Here is a 20,364-nt window from a genome sequence, read left to right as displayed (position 1 = left end):
ATTCGCTTCAAGAACACTAGATTATAAAAGCATAGTGGTTAGCACAACACTTTACAGTACAGGCAACCTGCGTTAAATTCCCACCACTGCCTGTCTCCCTGTTACCGCGTGGATTTCCTTTGGGTGCAACGGTTTCTTCCCACAGTCCAAAGATGTATCAGTTTTTGGGTTAATTGTTCACTGTAAGTTGTCCTCTGATAGGGCTCAGATTAAGTCAGGAGATGGTTTGAAGGGTCAAAAGGCCTATTCTGTGCTGTGTCTCAATAAATAAAAACAAATAGATAGATAGATAGATAGATAGATAGATAGATAGATAGATAGATAGATAGATACTTTATTCATCCCCATGGGGAAATTCAACTTTTTTCCAATGTCCCATACACTTGTTGTAGCAAAACTAATTACATACAATACTTAACTCAGTAAAAAAAAAATATGATATGCATCTAAATCACTATCTCAAAAAGCATTAATAATAGCTTTTAAAAAGTTCTTAAGTCCTGGCGGTAGAATTGTAAAGCCTAATGGCATTGGGGAGTATTGACCTCTTCATCCTGTCTGAGGAGCATTGCATCGATAGTAACCTGTCGCTGAAACTGCTTCTCTGTCTCTGGATGGTGCTATGTAGAGGATGTTCAGAGTTATCCATAATTGACCGTAGCCTACTCAGCGCCCTTCGCTCAGCTACCGATGTTAAACTCTCCAGTACTTTGCCCACAACACAGCCCGCCTTCCTTACCAGCTTATTAAGACGTGAGGCGTCCCTCTTCTTAATGCTTCCTCCCCAACACGCCACCACAAAGAAGAGGGCGCTCTCCACAACTGACCTATAGAACATCTTCAGCATCTCACTACAGACATTGAATGACGCCAACCTTCTAAGGAAGTACAGTCGACTCTGTGCCTTCCTGCACAAGGCATCTGTGTTGGCAGTCCAGTCTAGCTTTTCGTCTAACTGTACTCCCAGATACTTGTAGGTCTTAACCTGCTCCACACATTCTCCATTAATGATCACTGGCAGATAGACCTCAGTATGTGCGGTTGGGAGACTGTAGGTCTGACACGGTGGTCAGCAGCACAGGAGCGCCGCAGGGAACCGTACTCTCTCCGGTCCTGTTCACCCTGTACACATCAGACTTCCAATATAACTCGGAGTCCTGCCATGTGCAGAAGTTCGCTGATGACACGGCCATAGTGGGGTGTGTCAGGAATGGACAGGAGGAGGAGTATAGGAAACTGATACAGGACTTTGTGATATGGTGCAACTCAAACTACCTGCGTCTCAATATCACCAAGACCAAGGAGATGGTGGTGGACTTTAGGAGATCTAGGCCTCATATGGAGCCAGTGATCATTAATGGAGAACGTGTGGAGCAGTCGTAAATGTAATGCTGAGGCTTTACAAGACATTAATCAGACTACATTTGAAGTGCTGTGATCAGTTTCAGGCCCCATAACTAAGAAAGAATGTACTGGCATGGGACAGTCCAGAGGAGGTTTATGAGAATGACCCCAGGAGTGGAAGGGTTAGTGTATGAGAAGCATTTGATGGTTCCAGACTTTTACTCACTGGAATTTAGAAGACTAACGGGGGATCTCATTGAGACCTATCAAATACTGAAAGACCTAAATAGAGTGGATGTGGAGAGGGTGCTTCCAAGTCTAAGTGAGTCTAAGAGCAGAGGGCACAGCCTCAGAATAGAATAATATCCCTTTAGAACAGAAATGAGGAAGAACTTCTTCAGTCAGAAGGTGATGAATCTGTGTAATTCATTGCTACTGACGGTTGTGGAGGCCAAGTCATTGGGTATAATCAAAGCAGAGATTGATAGGTTCTTGATCAGTTATGACATCAAAGGCTACTGGGAGAAGGCAGGAGAATAAGGTTGAGAGGGAAAGTAAATCAGCCATGATCGAATAGCAGAACAGAATCAATGGGCTGATTGGCCTAATTCTATTTAGAACCATAGAACATTATAGCACAGAAACAGGCTCTTTGGCCCTTCTTGGCTGTGCCAAACCATTTTTCTGCCTAGTCCCACTGACCTGCACCTGGACCATATCCCTCCATACACCTCTCATCCATGTACCTGTCCAAGTTTTTCTTAAATGTTAAAAGTGAGCCTGCATTTACCACTTCATCTGGCAGCTCATTCCACACTCCTACCACTCTCTGTGTGAAGAAGCCCCCACTAATGTTCCCTTTAAACATTTCCCCCTTCATCATTAACCCATGTCCTCTGATTTTTTTCTCCCCTAGCCTCAGTGGAAAAAGCTTGCTTGCATTCACTCTATCTATACCCATCATAATTTTATATACCTCTATGAAATCTCCCCTCATACTTCTACACTCCAGGGAATAAAGTTCTAACCTATTCAACCTTTCTCTGTAACTCAGTTTCTCAAGTCCCGGCAACATCCTTGTAAACCTTCTCTGCACTCTTTCAACCTTATTAATATCCTTCCTGTAATTAGGTGACCAAAACTGTACACAATACTCCAAATTCGGCCTCACCAATGTCTTATACAACATCACCATAACATTCCGACTCTTATACACAATACTTTGATTTATATAGGCCAATGTACCAAAAGCTCTCTTTACGACCCTATCTACCTGTGACACAACTTTTAGGGAATTATGTATCTGTATTCCCAGATCCCTCTGTTCTACTGTGCTCCTCAGTGTCCTACCATTTACCTTGTATGTTCCACCTTGGTTTGTCCTTCCAAAGTGCAATACCTCACACTTGTCTGCATTAAACTCCATCTGCCATTTGTCAGCCCATTTTTCCAGCTGGTCCAAATCCCTCTGCAAGTTTTGAAAACCTCCCTCACTTTCCACTACACCTTTTAAGATCACCCCCCATTTCTTTTGGTTCCATACATAGCCGACCACTCTGATCTTCAAGAGGACCAATTTTATCCCTTACCAACCTTTTGCTTTTAATATACCTGTAGAAGCTCTTTGGATTATCCTTCATCTTGACTGCCAAAGCAACCTCATGTCTTCTTTTAGCCCTCCTGATTTCTTTCTTAAGTATTTTTTTGCACTTTTTATACTACTCAAGTACCTTATTTGCTCCCTGTTTCCTATACATGTCATACATCTCTCTCTTCTTCTTTATCAGAGTTCCAATATCCCTCAAGAACCAAGGTTCCTTATTCTTATTCACTTTGCCTTTAATCCTGAGAGGAACATACAAACTCTGCACTCTCAAAATTTCTCCTTTGAATGCCTCCCACTTACCAATGACATCTTGCAAGAGAACAATCTGTCCCAATCCACGCTTTTTAGATCCTTTCTTATTTCTTCAGATTTGGCCTTTTTCCAGTTTAGAACCTCAACCCGAGGACCAAATCTATCTTGATCCATGATCAAGTTGAAACTATTGGTGTTATGATCACTGGAACCAAAGTGTTCCCCCTACACACACTTCCGTCACCTGTCCTAACTCGTTTCCTAATAGGAGATCTAATATTGCATCCTCTCTAGTCGATACCTCTATATATTGATTTAGAAAACTTTCCTGGACACATTTTACAAACTCTAACCCATCTAGACCTTTAACAGTATGGGAGTGCCAATCAATATGTGGAAAATTAATATCCCTACTATCACAACTTTGTTTCCTGTAGTTGTCTGCTATCTCTCTGCAGATTTGCTCCTCCAATTCTCGCTGACTATTGGGTTGTCTATAATACAACCCCATTAATGTGATCACACCTTTCCTGTTTCTCAGCTCCACCCATATGGTCTCAGTAGACAAGCCCTCTAATCTGTCCTCCCTGAGCACTGCTGTAACACTTTCCCTGACTAGCAATGCTACCCCCCCCCCCCCCCACCGTTCATTCCTCTGCCTCTATCACGTCTGAAACATCTAAACCCTGGAACATTAAGCTGCCAGTCCTGCCCGTCCTGTAGCCAAGTTTCACTAATAGCTATAATATCATAACTCCACGTGGCAATCCACACCCTCAGCTTGTCTGCCTTCCCTACAGTACTCTTACCCTCACTGGCACCTGGCACAGGTAGCAATCCTGAGATTACCACCTTCGAGGTCCTGCTTTTTAACTTCCTACCAAGCTCTCAGGATCTCCTCGCTCTTTCTTCCTACGTCATTGGTACCGATGTGTACCATGACATCTGGCTGATCACCCTCCCACTTCAGAAAGCTGTGCACACGATCAGAGACATCCTTCTCTGGCATCCAGGAGGCAACAACCCATCCGGGAGTCTCTGTCACGACCACAGAACCTCCTGTCTGTATCCTCTAACTATCGAGTCCCCTATCACTACAGCTTTCCTCTTTTTCCACCCTCCCTTCTGTACTGCAGAACCAGACAGTGGCAGAGATCCGGTTGCCGCAGTATGTCCCAAATAAGCCATCCCCCACAACAGTACCCAAAGTATACTTATTGTTGAGGGGAATGGCCACAGGGGAGCCCTGCTCTGCCTGCCCTTTCCCCTTCCCTCGCCTGATGGTAACCCAATTACCTGTGCGCTGCTCCTTTGGCGTAACTACCTCTCTAAAACTACTATCTATAAACTCCTCATTCTCCTGAATGATCCGGAGGTCATCCGGCTCCTGCTCCAGTTCCCCAACACGGTTTTTAGGAGCTGCAGCTGGATGCACTTCTTGCAGGTGTTGTTGTCAGGGACACCGGAGGTCTCTCTGACTTCCCACATCCTGCAAGAGGAGCATTCCAACATCCTGCCTGGCATTCCCTCTACTCTAAACAAAACAAAACTTACCGGAACCTACCCTCGTCTCTGCCTGTTCATGCCAAAGCCTGCTGAGCCAAAGTCATCCCACTCTGCTCCCTCTCAGTCTGCTGCCCGCTCTCAACACTGCCCGCTGGATACGGTGGTCACCTTTTTAAACCTTTGGCGCTCTACTGGCTGACGTCACGTGCCTGCGCTGTCCAGCCTCTGTTCCCCGAGCAGCAAAAAAAAAGGCTTCTCTCCAAGGTTCCTTACTCCTGCACTCTCAGCCTCTAGCTATGATTTAGAAAAGACCGTTGAAAAAGGTCCTCTCCTTTTTAAACCTTTGGCGCTCTACTGGCTGATGTCACGTGCCTGCGCAGTCCAGCCTCTTTTCCCCAAGCAGTGAAAAAAAATGGCTTCTCTCCGAGATTCCTTACTCCTTCACTCTCAGCCTCTAGCTCCGATTTAGAAATTTCTATGCCTTATAGTCTGATGTCCTATAGTAGGTGTATCTATGTTCATATCTATATACCTTTTCATAAGAATAAATTCTAGTTTTTTCTCTGGTCTTACTTAATCAAGCTCTTGAACAGTCCTGTTGTTGATATGCATTTGTTTGGCTTTTTGAAGTTAGAGCATCCTTATAGTTCATTAACTGAAGGGAAAATCATGTAGAAAACAAGACTGCATCAGTTTATTGGCTAATTGCTTTTAATTTTGTTGGTTACCTTGGGTGTTGAGTCTGCTACAAGCGTGATCAGACTCCTCTACTTTCTGCGTGTAATGTCCTTTGCAATCTCATCACCATTTGATTCTGAATTCTACGGTGATAGAAATAGCTTACACTTTGTGGAAATCATAATTTATTGATCTAATTATTGGGTTTCTTCCTTTTCTTGAAACAGACAATAACTTCTTTCTTCGATCTATTTCAATGAAATTAGAATGATAGCCCTGATTTCAATGTGCTTCAATTGGATTTTATGCCGTTTACTTCCAAGACCTTTCCAATACTTGACTACAGATGAGCAATTTATTGTTCTGAATCTCTGAGTTTATCACACTCCAAAGGTCAGTAAATCCTTACCTTAAATTCTGATATGGTTCCTCAGTGAAACCCACACTTGCTTTTCAATATCATTGCATCTGCAATTTTCACCTCTGTTATTGAAATGTAGAGCCTACTGAGCTTATGTTAGCACTAAAATATTTCTGCTCTTCTGAGTTTCATAGAAACAAGAGGATAACTTCTCACATTTCATTGGCCTGTTGAATTTTCCTCTACGGTTGAAAATTAGAAAACTATATGATGCAAGTTTTGTAACTTGTCATCCTCAATGGGATCCTACCACTAAGCACATCTTTCCCATGGAAATCATGGGGGAGGGGTGGGCAGGGAATTACTCTCTACCTGACTCTCTTGTCCACTCATCTGCTCTGCTGATCTCCCTCCTGGCACTTACCTCTCCAAGCGGGACAGATGTTACACCTACCCTACACCTCCTTGCTCACCACCATTCAGGGTACAAGTCTGTCAGGATCATCTATCGTACCCGGTGCTTCCGTTACGGACTCCTCTGCATCAGTGAGATCCAACACAGATTAGGGGATCGCTTTGTCAAGCACCTTTGATCTGTGTGCTGCAAGAGGCAGGATCTCTCATTGGTCACCCATTTCAACTCAACTTCCCATTCCCATTCCGACATGGCTGTCCATGGCCTCCTCTGCTGCCATGATGAGGCTGAACTCAGGTTGGAGGAGCAACACCTTATAGTCTGTCGGGGTAGCCTCCGACCTGATGGCATGAACATCGATTTCCTTAACTTCTTGTAATTTCTCCCTCCTCCTTCCTTACTCATTCCTCTTCTGTCATCTTCTACTTCTGACTTCTGCTCCCTTCCTTAACAATCTCAGCCCGAAACTCCCACTGCTTATTTTCCTCCAAGGCCTCACTTGCTGAGTTCCTCCAGCAATTTGTGTACACTGCTCTAGATTTCCAGAATCTGCCCATCCGTTGTGATGATGAAGTATGTTCTGCCTGGTTGATGAAGAATTCCTGGAGACATTGAGAAAGGATGTTGACCTTAAAAAAAATGTTGATCCTGACAAGGTGCTCTAGGTAACTTCAACAAATGGAAGCCCGTTCTACAAGCCATAGTTCTTTTGAAGGTATTGGGTCTCAATCCATAATGGTCCTCTTAGTCCATGTTACCTTACTCATAAAACAGACACACCAGTCTATTGTTTCATAGCCCAATTTGTCTGAACTCCTCCAAATATAACAATAGTTGTGGTTAAGCCTCCTGCCATCTGGAACAGACATAAAATGGTGGAGGAACTCAGCAGGCTAGGCAGCATCAATGGAAATTTCAGGCCGAGACCCTTCGACAGGATGAAATGTTGACTGTATTTTTTTCCACAAATGCTGCCTGGCCTGCTGAGTTTCTCCAGCATTTTGAGTGTGTTGCTTGGATTCCAGCATCTGCAGATTTTCTCATGTTTGTCATTTTGAATATGTAGTTCTTTTCTGAAATATCAGATAGAATAGAGGGCTATGGATAACCATAGGTAATTTCTAAGTACATGTTCAGCACAGCATTGTGGGCTGAAAGGCCTGTATTGTGCTGTAGACTTTCTATGTTTCTATGTAGAAACTGATTCTTTTGTTAGGTTTTTAAAAATAACTGTCCTTTAGGTATCGGTAATGGTACCAACACTGCATTTATTGTTCATCTCTTGACTTATGTAGCAATACAACTGTATTAGAACTGAAGATTTGTTGTGAAATTTCTAGCCAGTAATAAGATAATTGCAAGCACATGTAGACTGGGTTGCGTGGAGTTGTGTCCCTGCAGGATATTAATGATCAAGTTCAGTGGCCTCTACAATCAATTTTGTTGCTTTGACACCAGTCCACCAATGACCAGATCCACTGTGTTTAATAAGCATAACATAATGTGGTGAGATTTAAACTCACACCCTGAAGTGTGGCTAATTTACTAAAACTACCACCCTGCACTTCCTGCATTAGAGCGTTACTTTCATTGATTCTTCAAATACCTTTATATTGTCACTTGCAAATTATTTTTTTACTCCAGCTAGCTATTTCTCATGCCAACATAGTTTATAAACTGGACGTGTTTCTATCAATAGGTCACAGTAATTATTTCTAATAATACTGATACATGTGGTCATTCCAAAAATTCCTTGTCGTGTCAGCAAGATTTGTCATTTTCACCTTTGGAAATAACTAGTTGAAGAGTAGCATGAAAAAAAATCATTAATTCAAATGTATTGCAAAATGCTATTAAATTTCTTTTTGTCATATTTTGACCTGTGGAGCCCTCACTGAAGTTACTTGGTTCTTGAGAGATTTCAAAATCGGTGCTCAATCACAAGATTCTTCTCCACTGTTGAAGAGGCAGCCAGCAGAAACTGTTTTGCATTCTACTACCTACTAAAAATTCTTTCTTTAAATCTACGCTATGAATAGTTATACATTTCTAGTTCAGGCACAAAAATATTTATGCTTTGAACTGACTTTCTCATGGCATTGTGGTCTCAGGTCAACCATTCCATTCTCTTTCAACAAGTTCATCATTAAATGACCTAGCATGGTTAGGATGATGATTAGCTGAAGCACCCTCTGGTTATGAGCCTCCAATGTACTTCTTGGCAAGTTATTTTTGATGGGTTTCTTCTGCTCAGTTCATCTTCTCCATAGATGCTGCCTGTCCTGATAAGTGTTCAAGCATTTTCTGTTTTTGTAACTAATTGAACAAATTGTTGTTCATTATTTGATTGTCATGATTTACCAATCATGCAGATCCAGCATTACCTTAAATTTGATTTTTAAATAACCACGTCCAGTATTATTTCTGAGTTCACTTGCTTGTAAACACAGTTAAAAGCAAATGCTGGAGTTTTTAGGTAATAAGGTAGTGATCTAATTTATAGCTAGTACAATAAGAACAGATGTATTTATGCTTACTTCCATTCATTGCAGTATCAAGCCTTCTGAACCAGCAAAAGTCACTGAAGTGGTCAGGTTAAGCTATGATCAGAGATTCCATCTTACTTTGTTATTTAACAACTTCCCCAAGGATAAAGTAAATTATCTGGGCTTTGAGTATGCAATACCTTAAAACACTGGGTAAAATTCTACATAAAAGGGATAAAAAAGCATCATTTGCTTGTTACATTCAAGTCTGTTTTTCCTTTCAATCTGAGCAGGTGAATAACCAGCAGCCAACCGTCTGGCACCCTATTTTTAATCCTATATTTAATTGACTTTTTAGCATTAAAATTAAGAACAATTGGTTAACTGTAGCAAACAGCTCTTTTGCAAGAGAGAAATGAAATCATTGGCTTTAAAATATCAATGTGGTATTTCAGATACATGAAGGCAGAGAATACCATGACTGGGCTTTTGCAATTAAATCCATTATCAGATTACGAATAAGCCTGAGCAACCAAGTCATTACCTCAAAATTAAACTAGAAATAAATAGCCTTTGAATCTCAGCGGGAAAAGAAGTATACTAAACTCTTTTCATGAGTGAAGTTTCGAGCTACACTGAAGTACAAGCAAGAAAATAGTTTCCCCCTTATGCCTGCATGTGGCCCGAACCCCTTTGAAGTCAAAGTCTTATTCAGAGGATTCTGACTGCAGAGAGGACAGATGCTGGCTCTGGGAGGATGTGAGTTTTACCTCTTCCCTTGCTAAACCAGCAAATAGGGTAGTGCAGGAAGTGACATCAAACAGGCTAGGCGATTTCTTCCATGCCTGCTGCAACTGCACAGTGCAAACTTTATTCATTTGGGCCTAAAAATTGCAATGGAGACATCACAACAAAGAAAGGGGCTCAATTTGCCATAACTTTAGAAACCGCCTCTCTATTTTAGGCGGACATGCTGCTTTCCCACATACTGCTTTGAGTTTGCTTCTCTGCATGCAAAAGAGTTGGCTGAGGTTCCCCATCCCATCTCGCCATCAGCAATTTTCTACTGGTTAAGAAATGAATGGCCACCAGTTAAAAATCCTTCCCGAAATTGTATAAATAAGTAAGATAAAATGCTTCCTTACTCTAGGTAGTGGTAAACTGTGATATACACTGCATCTCTGAGCTAATTTAAGGAAGATAAGTGTTTCTTTTTCACCATGCCAGTTCAGATAAGTATTTCATTAGGTCTAAATAACTGGGCATGCATGCACAAATGTTTCTCTTCATGTAGACGGTGTCATTATTTATTTAAAGCAATAGATTTTTTTTGCCTCCTACTGTGGAGAATGTCTGCGGATGCTTAGCTAGGTTCTTAAAATGTTCACTTTCCTTCTTGACCATCAGTGACACTGATTACAAATGCTTATCTTTCATTTTTGTCTTTGGTCCATTTACTTCTATATCTCTAATCATGGAAACTCATTCTCATCTGCAAATGGCTTTCCACCAGAAATAATTCTTCTTCTTATTAGATCCTGTGAAGGAAACTATTTATTTTCTGCTAAATTCTCAACTTCTGTTGAATAAGAATAACGTTTTTTTTAAATATCTTTCAGTATAAGGTTTTCATCAGCGATAATAAGAGGTGCCTGCCAGACTCCACTCAGGTTATTAGGAATTCTACTAGCCATCGATTACTTGCACAGATAGAGTTTCTGCATGAGACTGTCGAGGAGGCACCCTTGACAATGAGATTGCTTTCCCCAGAGACACTTTGCAAGCTGTTTATATTCTTGTTTCTTCTCTGGATCAGGAACAGCAACATTTAATGGCGATTAGTAAAAAAAATCTCCGGAGAATGGTTGCAATGCAAAATGATCTCATATAAAAGCCTCAGATGTTTGATTGCTAAAGTATTTGGGAATGAATCGGCACATGGTGCAATAATCCAGAATAGCTTTCACCCTGTGTTATACAACATATTGTCCTAATAAAGCCAATTGAACTGACTGTCAGGCAGAGATTATGTGGAACAAGACAGCTGTTTGATAATTCCTATATCACATTTCAATGATAAATTTAAGTTCTCTCGGTGTGATATTTACAAGATTAGCATTTGTTCTGTATGAAAACCTTCCACCTTGTTATTGAAATACATTTGAACTATTGAATCAATTTCTTTAAAATTTGCTGTACATAAATAATTTAAAATTATAACTTCTGATATTTCACTATAACCTTAAAACATTAAAACTATATACATCCAATTTTTTTGTTTGTTCTCTTGCCTTTTAATCATTTGAAAACACGAATTTACTATAACCAAATTTACGATCCACTCCTCATTAAGTTAGGTATGAATACAAAGAAGGCAAGACAGTGACTATATTTCATTAAGAGTTTGAAGAGATATGGTTTGTCATCTGAAACACTGGAAAACTTCCATAGATGTGCCGTGAAGGGCATTCTGACAGGCCACATCGCTGTCTGGTATGGGGGTGGGGGAGGGTTACTGCACAGGACTGAAAGAAGCTCCAGAAAGTTGTAATATTAGTCAGCTCCATCTTGGGAACTAGCCTCCATAGTATGTAACACACCTTCAAGGAGCAGTGTCTCAGAAAGGTGACATCCATTATTAAGCACCCACATCATCCAGGGCATGACCTCTTCTCATTGCTACCATCAGGAAGGACGTACAGAAGCCTGAAGGCGCACGCTCAGCAATTCAAGAACAGATTCTTCCCCTCTGCCATCTGATTTCTAAATGGAGATTTAATCAACGAACACTACTTGACTTTTTAAAATATATATTACTTCTGTTTTACCCTATATTAATCAATTCAATATACATATGTTGTATATACTTAGTGAAATTGATTTATTTATGCTTCTTTTCCTTTCTATCTAATCATCGACTGCATTGTACATGTTAACAATTGTACTTAGTTAACAAATTTTGCAACACATGTCTGTGATAACAAACCTGATTCTGATTCTGAAATGAATAATCTGGGTATCTTTGCTTATTTCTCTATTTAGTTCCCTGTGACAATTAATTTTTTAAGCTACCACAGGCTGCTCACAGACTGGACAGCATTTGATGCAAGTCCTACTGGAACATATTTATTCTCAGCATGAAGTGAAGAGAATCATTAAAAGATCCCTGGGTAGAAATATTCTCTTACATCCTAATAACTAAAGAACACTATACTACTCGCATCATGTTGCTTATCCTTTATCCGTTTTTTCTTCGATCCTCATCTGCAATGTCTCATGTCAAATCCTCCTTTCTGCCCATATTTACATTAATCCAGCAACCTGAAGTGATGTTCAGGATATTAAATTGCTGAATTCTATCTAGTACAGTGACCTATTGACCTATTGTCTTCAGTGGGTTCTTCCACTCTGCATAGATTCCTTTTACTAAGATCCTCAAAAATGTTGAAAGTGATTCTCATACATGCTAGACTTTAGCTTCTTTTTATCCCATCAGAATGTATTTTAAATTAAAGATAGCCTCAGTACTTACTGCAAGGATGAGCAAGTACTCTGACTTCATCGATGGCAATGTATCCAGGATGGCCTTTCGAAGCAACGGATTCAAATATAACCTGAAATGAAAAAGATAATGTGGTGATAACTAAATTAACTTCAGTCCTTAATATGAAATAAAACCATGTGGCTCAGATTGGTTAAGGTTGTATTTCCATATGAACTGTTACACGAGTATTACATTGATGCTCTTATAGAAAACTATTTTGGTTTTGTAAATGTTTACTGCGGTGGCTTTATTTTTTTTCCTCCTACATAAATTATCTGCACTTGATTATTGGAGCAGCAACATTAGTAAACTTGAATATATTAAACAGTGAATAGCCAATTATCTTCCCTTTTCCCATCCCCCTCACTTCCACTACAGCTCCCTCCACCCCCTCAACACCCAAACTCCTCCATCGCACCCTCCAACCCCCAATACATCCGTACCCCTTTTTAATTTGTTTATAAATGTAACACCCTGGTAAAGGTTTCACTGCTAACATAATGGTCTTTCTGTCAAAGCATTGTTTGGGTTATGGTTCGAGATAACAGGTGTTTCGGAATGCAAGTCATCCAATTTAGCAGGACCTGAGTGTATATTCCCTAGATTCACGCAGCCCAAGGAAACCAGGGTTTCATAAATAACCTAATTCTAATGACCTAATTCTAATTTTAAACTTATTCTTTCTTTTTCTTGATTCCCCAGCATAGGAAGGAGTAGCTTTGTATCTACCCGACTGAATCCCCATATCACCTAGAGAACACAGGATTACAAGCTCATAAACTAACCTAGTGTTATTGATGAATGTGCCATACTCATCTAACACCATAGACTCATCATTAGATTGGATTAAAAAACTCAGTTGACATTATCACACTTTCAGTAGTAATAATCTGTAATCAGTGAACATTAATTCAAAATCATTACCACAAGAAAGTTTGACGAAGGCATATACCTTCATAGGATATAGGAACAGACTTCCCAAAACAGCATATTACCTTTAGCTAGGAAAATGAATAGAGATTTGTGATCTAATTGGACTTGGAATACTTCTCCAAAGAGGACAAAACTTCTCATAAAAATGATTGCAGTTGGATGATCATTTCCAAAAAACCATGATATTTAAAACTGACATCACTTCCCAATTTCATTGCACCAATACACAATTCAATGGATAATGGTTAGAGGAATCCATGGGCTATGCAGAGATGGCTTTGATCGGCAGAAATGTAATGGAAATAACACTGCCAGCATTGAATTCTGCCTCTACACTGATGAGGCACTTGTTCTTGTGCCATTCCCATTCAAACTCTAATCTAAGATGTGCCCTTCTGGCTTGTTAAATCCTTCAGTTACTGGTAGCCTCCAACCTAATGGCATGAAATCATCTCTCCAACTTCCTGTAATTCCTCCCTCCACCCTTCAATTCTCCAACTTTGGCTTCTTACCTCTTCTTCTCACCTGCCTGTCATTCCCCTTTCTCCCATGGTCTACTCCCATCCCCATGAGATTCCTTCTGCTCCAGCCCTTTACCTTTCCTACATACCACCTCCCAGCTGCTTACTTCATCCCTCTCCCCAATCCACCTGGCTTCACCTATCACCTTCTAGCTTGTCCTCCTTCCCAGCCTTTATATTCTGCCACCTTCCCTCTTCATTTCCAGTCCTGATGAAGGGTCTCAGCCTAAAACGTCGGACTGTTTATTTTTTTCCCCACAGATGCTGCCTGACTGGTTGTATTCCTCCAACATTTTGTGTGTGTTATCTTAGTTACTTGTACTGTTCTGGCAAAATTTAATTATGGCAGTCTCCAATAAAGTAAAGCTAACTTCGGGTTGAACTAATCTTTATTTATTTGCTTATATTCACTTAATGCTCAACTACAACTTAATTGAAGCATGTTTTGTGCTTGTTTGAGCCAATTATTGGAAGTAAGATTGATGACAGAAATGGCTCCTCATCTATTTTTCAACTGGTCTTCAGGAAGTTAAGTTTGCATCCAATATACTATAAAAGATGAAGCTGAGTACTCAACAGTGCCAACAACTGATTCTGCACACATGCACTCAATAACCTAATCTATTGATACATTACAATTACTCTCATAAATCTTCTATAATGTTACCTGATAGAAGTTTGGCCAAAATGTACTGATAGCCAGCTCTGTCTTAATCCATCCTTCAGTAACTATACCAGACACGTTCCAGACAGGGTTTCCTTGAGGTCCTCCATTAACTTTCACATAGACGTTCAAGGCTCCTGGACTGGATCGATCTTTGCTTGACAGAAAATAGTGAAAGTCAATGCAGTGTGTGTCATTCTCTTTTAGTATGGGCAACATCAGATGAGCCTTCTGTCCTGATACTCGTCCAGAGCTGTTAACCAGCATAAAGGTCCCTAAAAGAAGTAAAAAGTAATTTCAGAATAAAAATGGAATAATGAAGTTCACTCCTCAGTATCTATTGACCTGATTTTATTTGATTTTGTTAGACAAACATAGAAAATGAAGATCACAAATGATGAGATCACAACTGACACCATAATTGTTTCACAGTGACTTCTGAGTAATAATTTTCCCATTTCTTGGTTACGTAAATTTTTATGCAAAGTATATTCCAAATATAATAGAAAATTCAATGAAGTTTTGATTAATATGCTTTAAGTGCTTCCCTCCATAAGTGTGCATGAAATAGCTATAGTTCCAAAAGAATAATATGATAAATGTTTCCATCCTGCAGATTAAAATTTAAATTCTTTGGTGTTATCATTTCAGAGGATCTGTCCAGGGCCCAGTAAGTAAGTGCAATTACAAAGCAAGCACAGCAGTGCCTCAACTTCCTCAGGTGTTTGCGAAGATTTGGCATTGACATCAAAAACTTTGACAAATTTCCACAGATGTGTGGTAGAGAATAGAAATCCCACAAAAAGTAATGGATACGGCCAGGTCCATCACGGGTAAAGCCCTCCCCTCACTTGATCATATCAACACGGAGTGTTGTCGCAGAAAAGCAGCATCCATCATCAGCAACCCCCACCACCCAGATCATGCTCTCTTCTCACTGCTGCCATCAGGAACTCACACCACCAGGTTCAGGAACAGTTATTACCCCTCAACCATCTGTTTCTTGAACAATATGAGATAACTTCACATGCCCCATCACTGAAATGATCCAACAACCCATGGACACACCTTCAATGATTCTTCATCTCGTATTCTTGATATTTATTGTTTATTTATTTAAAATTATTGCTTCTTTCATTTTGGACTTTTATTATGGTTATTATACTATCATGAATTTTTTGAATATGCCCACAAGAAAATATATCACAGGTTTCATATGGTGACATATATGTACTTTGATAATAAATACTCTTCAACTTTAGACTCATGCTTTGAATGGCCATAGAACAACCTAAGAACAATTGTTTGAAAATCTAAGTGTAATTCCCTGGTTAAGATTTTTACTGCTAATACTGCAGGATATTTCATTTGCTAGACTTTTGTAAAAGCGGTGTGTGCTGCTGGTAGAATATTTTGCTTTCGGCTAAAGATAGAAAGGGCTGTGATGTTCACAGTGGGACGGCTGTGTCAGCCAATCAGGATGTTGGAATTGGGGGAAGGTTCTAGAGGGAGCTGGGTAGAGAAGGATTTGTGACGGACACAGGTGGGGTTCGTGGTCTTCTGTTGGGAGAAGAGAAGATCGGGAGAGATGGCTGTAGGATTCAATCCAACGGGAAGATGCAACTGTTAGGAGTGCTTCACATGATGAAGGAGTCCAAGATGGGACTCTACGGGTGATTAGTGACGAGAATTCAGTGCCATGAGTAATGGTCATACCCTGCTTTGGAACAATACAAGCCCCACCGGGATGTGCATATGTAGACTGGTTTAATTGTAATGGGTCCTTTTATTTCTTTTTCTTTACTTTCTTTTTTTCTGTTAATAACAGTTTGATAAAGCTGAAATTAGAAAATACACTTCCTTTATAATTGTATGGAGTGTACGATCTATTATTTCTTGCTAACTGCTAATTGTGTATGGGCAGTGTTTACATTATCATTCACTCAAATCGGGGTTCCATTAATCGAAACATCCCAACTTTCCTGCTTAGTTGAACATCATATCATACTGACCCTAGACGTATATTGCTTAAGAAGGGTGACCTTCTCACACTGAGCCACATGGCTGTTATCCGAGCCAACTAATGACCCAAGTTTGCATACAAGCTTGATGAGGGGGTTACATGTGCAAAACAACATTCATTTTCTTTCATTAGCATGTAGATAACAGTATATTTGTAAGCTGCCTTTGATGCTGATGCATCTTATAGCCTCCTCCAATATTATCTATCCATTTCCATCATCTTTATATCATCAAAGTAAGATTATACATATTCCCTTATGTCAGTTTGAACAACAAAGGCTTGTTTCCAATTGATATTATTGTGACAAGGTCAGTTCACTAATGTAGTAAGAAACTTCAGCATAAATAAAAGGCAAACTGATAGATACAGGACAGGTATATTCTCAATAATTCATATATTTTCCATTTGTTTAAAACCTATAATTTATAATTAAATCATGTACGTGATGTGCAAATATTATTGAGACAAATACTTCTGAGATTTTATACAACGATTTCTCTCACGTTCTAATGTAAAGAACACTATTTATTTTGCCCATTGATTTTATATAAGGATTTTTCATTCAAGAAATATACTTCAGGAAAAATACATTTTCAGTTACATATGACATGTTTTCTAAGCTTTCCAGAAAATATGTCAACTTGCACTATTCATTTGATTTTAATAATAGCCTTACAACCAGGGTCAATATGAATGAATATTTAAGTGGTACAATTTTCTCTTATCAACCTCCCCATTGGCTTCGTTGATTAATGCCATTAAGAAACTACCATCAGAACCATGTAATGAAATCTCAAATCCAAGACCAGGTTAATTGTATTCTAGCTTTCTCATTATTGAGTAAATTATACCATGCATTCAGAATAAATCTTTGAAATAATAAACAAAAAAAATTCAGTCATTAGCGCAGCAGGTAGAGTTTCTAATTACACCTGCTGATAGAAATCTGTTTATCTTTTTCAAATGATGAGAGTTGGTGGAAAAGTAGTGGGTCTAATTTTGCTTTGGATGTCTAGAAACACCTTTTGGGAAATAATGAAGTTGCCACCAGCATGTTAATACAGCATGTTCATAGCATTATGGAAATTGTAACACAATACAGGAGAGTGTGCAGCTTAATCCATATTCAGCCCCTCAAATGGAGCTGCATTTCACTTTAAATCTCGTGCTAAATTAATTAAATTGCTATACGCCTGCACATTAATATTCAAACTCAAATAGCTCAAATTCTACATTCTGAAAAATAGTTACTCTGTACTTCATTATTTTTCTGATATTAATTACATAGGAAATAATATTGCTGCAAAATCTGCTCAGATTAAGACTGTTAAGTTATTCTTACCTAAAGAAAATAGATCTAGTGGTCAAAAGAAGTGTTAACCTAGTGAGGCTATCATTGGCGCAAACTATCTCATTGATACATCTTTCATTGTGTTATGTGGCACCATTGCAAACAAAGAAATACAATCCCAGGTGATGCCGCAGTAGACTGGAATCAGAATCAGGTTTAATATCACCGGCATTATCCTGAGATTTGTTAACTTTGTGGCAGCAGTACAATGAAATACATGATAAATAAACATGAAGAAAAAAACTGAGTTATATTAAGTGTATGCATATGTCTATTGCATAGTTAAGTTAAACAAGTAGCAAAAACAAGCAAAAAAAACAGAAATAAAGAACTAGTGAGGGAGTGTTCGTGGGTTGAATGTCCATTTAGGAAGCGTATGGCAGAGGAAAAGAATCTGTTCCTGAATCACAGAGTGTGTTCCTTCAAGCTTCTGAACTTCCCACCTGATGGTAACTGTATGAAGAGGGCATGTCCTGGGCGGTGGGAACCTTAATGACGGGTGCGATTTTCCTAAGGCACCACTCCTTGAAGATGTCTTGGATTCTGCAGAGGGTAGTACCCCTGAAGGAGCTGACTAATTTTACAAGGTTCTGCAACTTATTTCGATCTCGTGCAGTAGTCCTCCCTCTCCCCCATACCGAATAGCGATGCAGCCAGTCAGAATGTGCTCACAATAATTTGTAGATGTTTTGGAGTGTTTTAGTTGACAAACCAAATTTCCTCAAACTCCTAATGACATATAGATGCTGGAGAATTTACTGTCGGTATAACCTGGAGCCTTGTGCCCAAGAAATCTTCACTGACTGACTGAAGCTAAATAGGAGCACCTTAAAGAATGACAGCAGGGTCAGGAAATGGATTGGTTTATGAAAGGAGCTTGAAGAGTTCAGCACCCAGAGAAAGCATATCCTGGAATCCAGAGTACCAATACTCTGAATGCATGATAATACACCAAATACAATAGATTTGTCTTTACAATAACTCTGAAAATTGGTGATAAGAGTCTTGCCACACTCAATTAAGAGATGATGTTCATGATTCAAGTAAGTAGTAGGAGGAAGAATCGCCAAGTACTTTGCCATCCTTCATTAATGGTGGGGCGTAATAATGACTTTTATTCATTTGTCATACCGGAACCAAGTTTCCAGACATTGAACTCAGAGGAATTTCCAGAGCAAACTGATGTCTAAGTTCTCTTCTATTAATGTTCAACATGCTGGAATGACACTTTGTTGTTTGTTCTGCTTACTTTAGTGCAGATTATTAATACTTCTGTACATTCTTCCAGGACAATAAGTCCAGCCCAGCAGTCTACATGTGCTGCTTGATGCAGTTCTTGCAGCAGAATTTGTGATGAGTGAAAATAACTCATTCAAAGCAGTTGAATGGATAATTCTACATGGATATGACCTAAGGTTCAACATCAAATCAGTTCAAGATATATAACATGAAATAATGGTAATGAATAAAGGTTATGGTCCTTGATAGTGACCAACTTCAGAGCTTAAAAACCAATGTATCAGAGCTAGTTACTCCCAATAGACAAGCAATCCTGTGTGATGATAGCATTCTGCTGATAAAGCAAAGGTTTGCCAGGCACATCCTCTTGAAAATAAAATGAAATAACTACAAGTCAGCCATATGCTGCTTGATCAGTTGCAAGGCATTATTATGAATTGCTTTAAGATCAGCTAAGATGTCATAGATAGTACCATAGAGCAAGTATCCTAAAATGTTGTTTCTATAAAGTTGGAAAAACATCCATTGCACAGATGAAAATCATGCTAATGCAGCATGAGGCAATTTTGCACATTTCTGAGAGTTAACAATAATCACTAATATACCTTAGATGTAGTGCATACTCCTCCAAGAGGGCCTTAACATTGCGGTGGTTTGGAGGCTTGTGTGCCTCAATCACCTAGGAAGCTATGTTGGCTGGAGCCAAGTCTTTATGCTTTGGCTCTTGGTGGGGTGAACAATGTCAAACAGGTCAAAGGGTAGAGGCCAGACTAAGAGTGGTCCACCGATCCTCCAGCTTCAGGTTTCAGCTCAAGGCTAACGACCCTGACTGGTAAAACAAAACTGCTACGGAATCCTTCTACATCTGAGTGTGATGGTGCTCCTCAGTCTCCACCTGGGACTTGCATGACTGACAGTAATGAAAACCAAGAAGAAGCTACTGACATGATGAAAAAAGGGCCGAGCACATAGAAGATGGAGGACCTACACTGCTGCCCCAAAGCCAGTGGTGTAACAGGCAAGAAGTACGTAAGTAATGTATACTACTTACAGGATACACTGTACCAACTTGACCACAGACTTAATGTTCCTTTCAGAAGCAGATTGGAAATTCTACAATTGACCCACCCATCAAGTTCCCTTCAGATGATATATTATTATCCAGACGTGAGATTTGCCACAGTCACTTTGTTGTTCATATATGCCTCAGGCAAGTATTTGCTGTAAAAAGGCTGAAGGGGTTCAGAAAAAAAGGTTCTCTGCCACATTTACAGGGCAACAAGGATGTAGGCAATAATTGCTTGTTCCAGCAAACTGGACGTATGCCACCAAAGGAGATGAAGAAAACTTTTCTATCACCTTTCTTGAATTTTGTTCATTGTTGGTAACTGGCATTCTGGTGTTTATCAGTGTTTTCAGATAATGCATAAAGCATTGCTTT

At 39.6% G+C, this 20,364-nt stretch overlaps 1 protein-coding gene across 5 annotated transcripts in view; it reads right to left on the bottom strand.

Moving 5' to 3' along the window:
- Positions 1-20,364, bottom strand: part of ptprt (protein tyrosine phosphatase receptor type T) — a 1,512,449-nt gene that overhangs the window by 823,615 nt on the left and 668,470 nt on the right. For all 5 annotated transcript variants that reach the window (XM_073061878.1, XM_073061879.1, XM_073061880.1 and 2 more), the window contains exons 3-4: positions 14,314-14,585; positions 12,181-12,262 (exon numbers count right to left, since the gene is read on the bottom strand). In XM_073061878.1, coding sequence (XP_072917979.1) covers positions 12,181-12,262; positions 14,314-14,585 — 354 coding nt within the window. The remainder of the gene's footprint in view (positions 1-12,180; positions 12,263-14,313; positions 14,586-20,364) is intronic.

The sequence above is a fragment of the Hemitrygon akajei genome, chromosome 11 (assembly GCF_048418815.1).
Source record: "Hemitrygon akajei chromosome 11, sHemAka1.3, whole genome shotgun sequence".
Lineage (NCBI taxonomy): Eukaryota > Metazoa > Chordata > Chondrichthyes > Myliobatiformes > Dasyatidae > Hemitrygon > Hemitrygon akajei.
The sequence above is the reverse complement of the archived record's forward strand: the minus strand, read 5'-3'. Positions and strand labels throughout refer to the sequence as shown.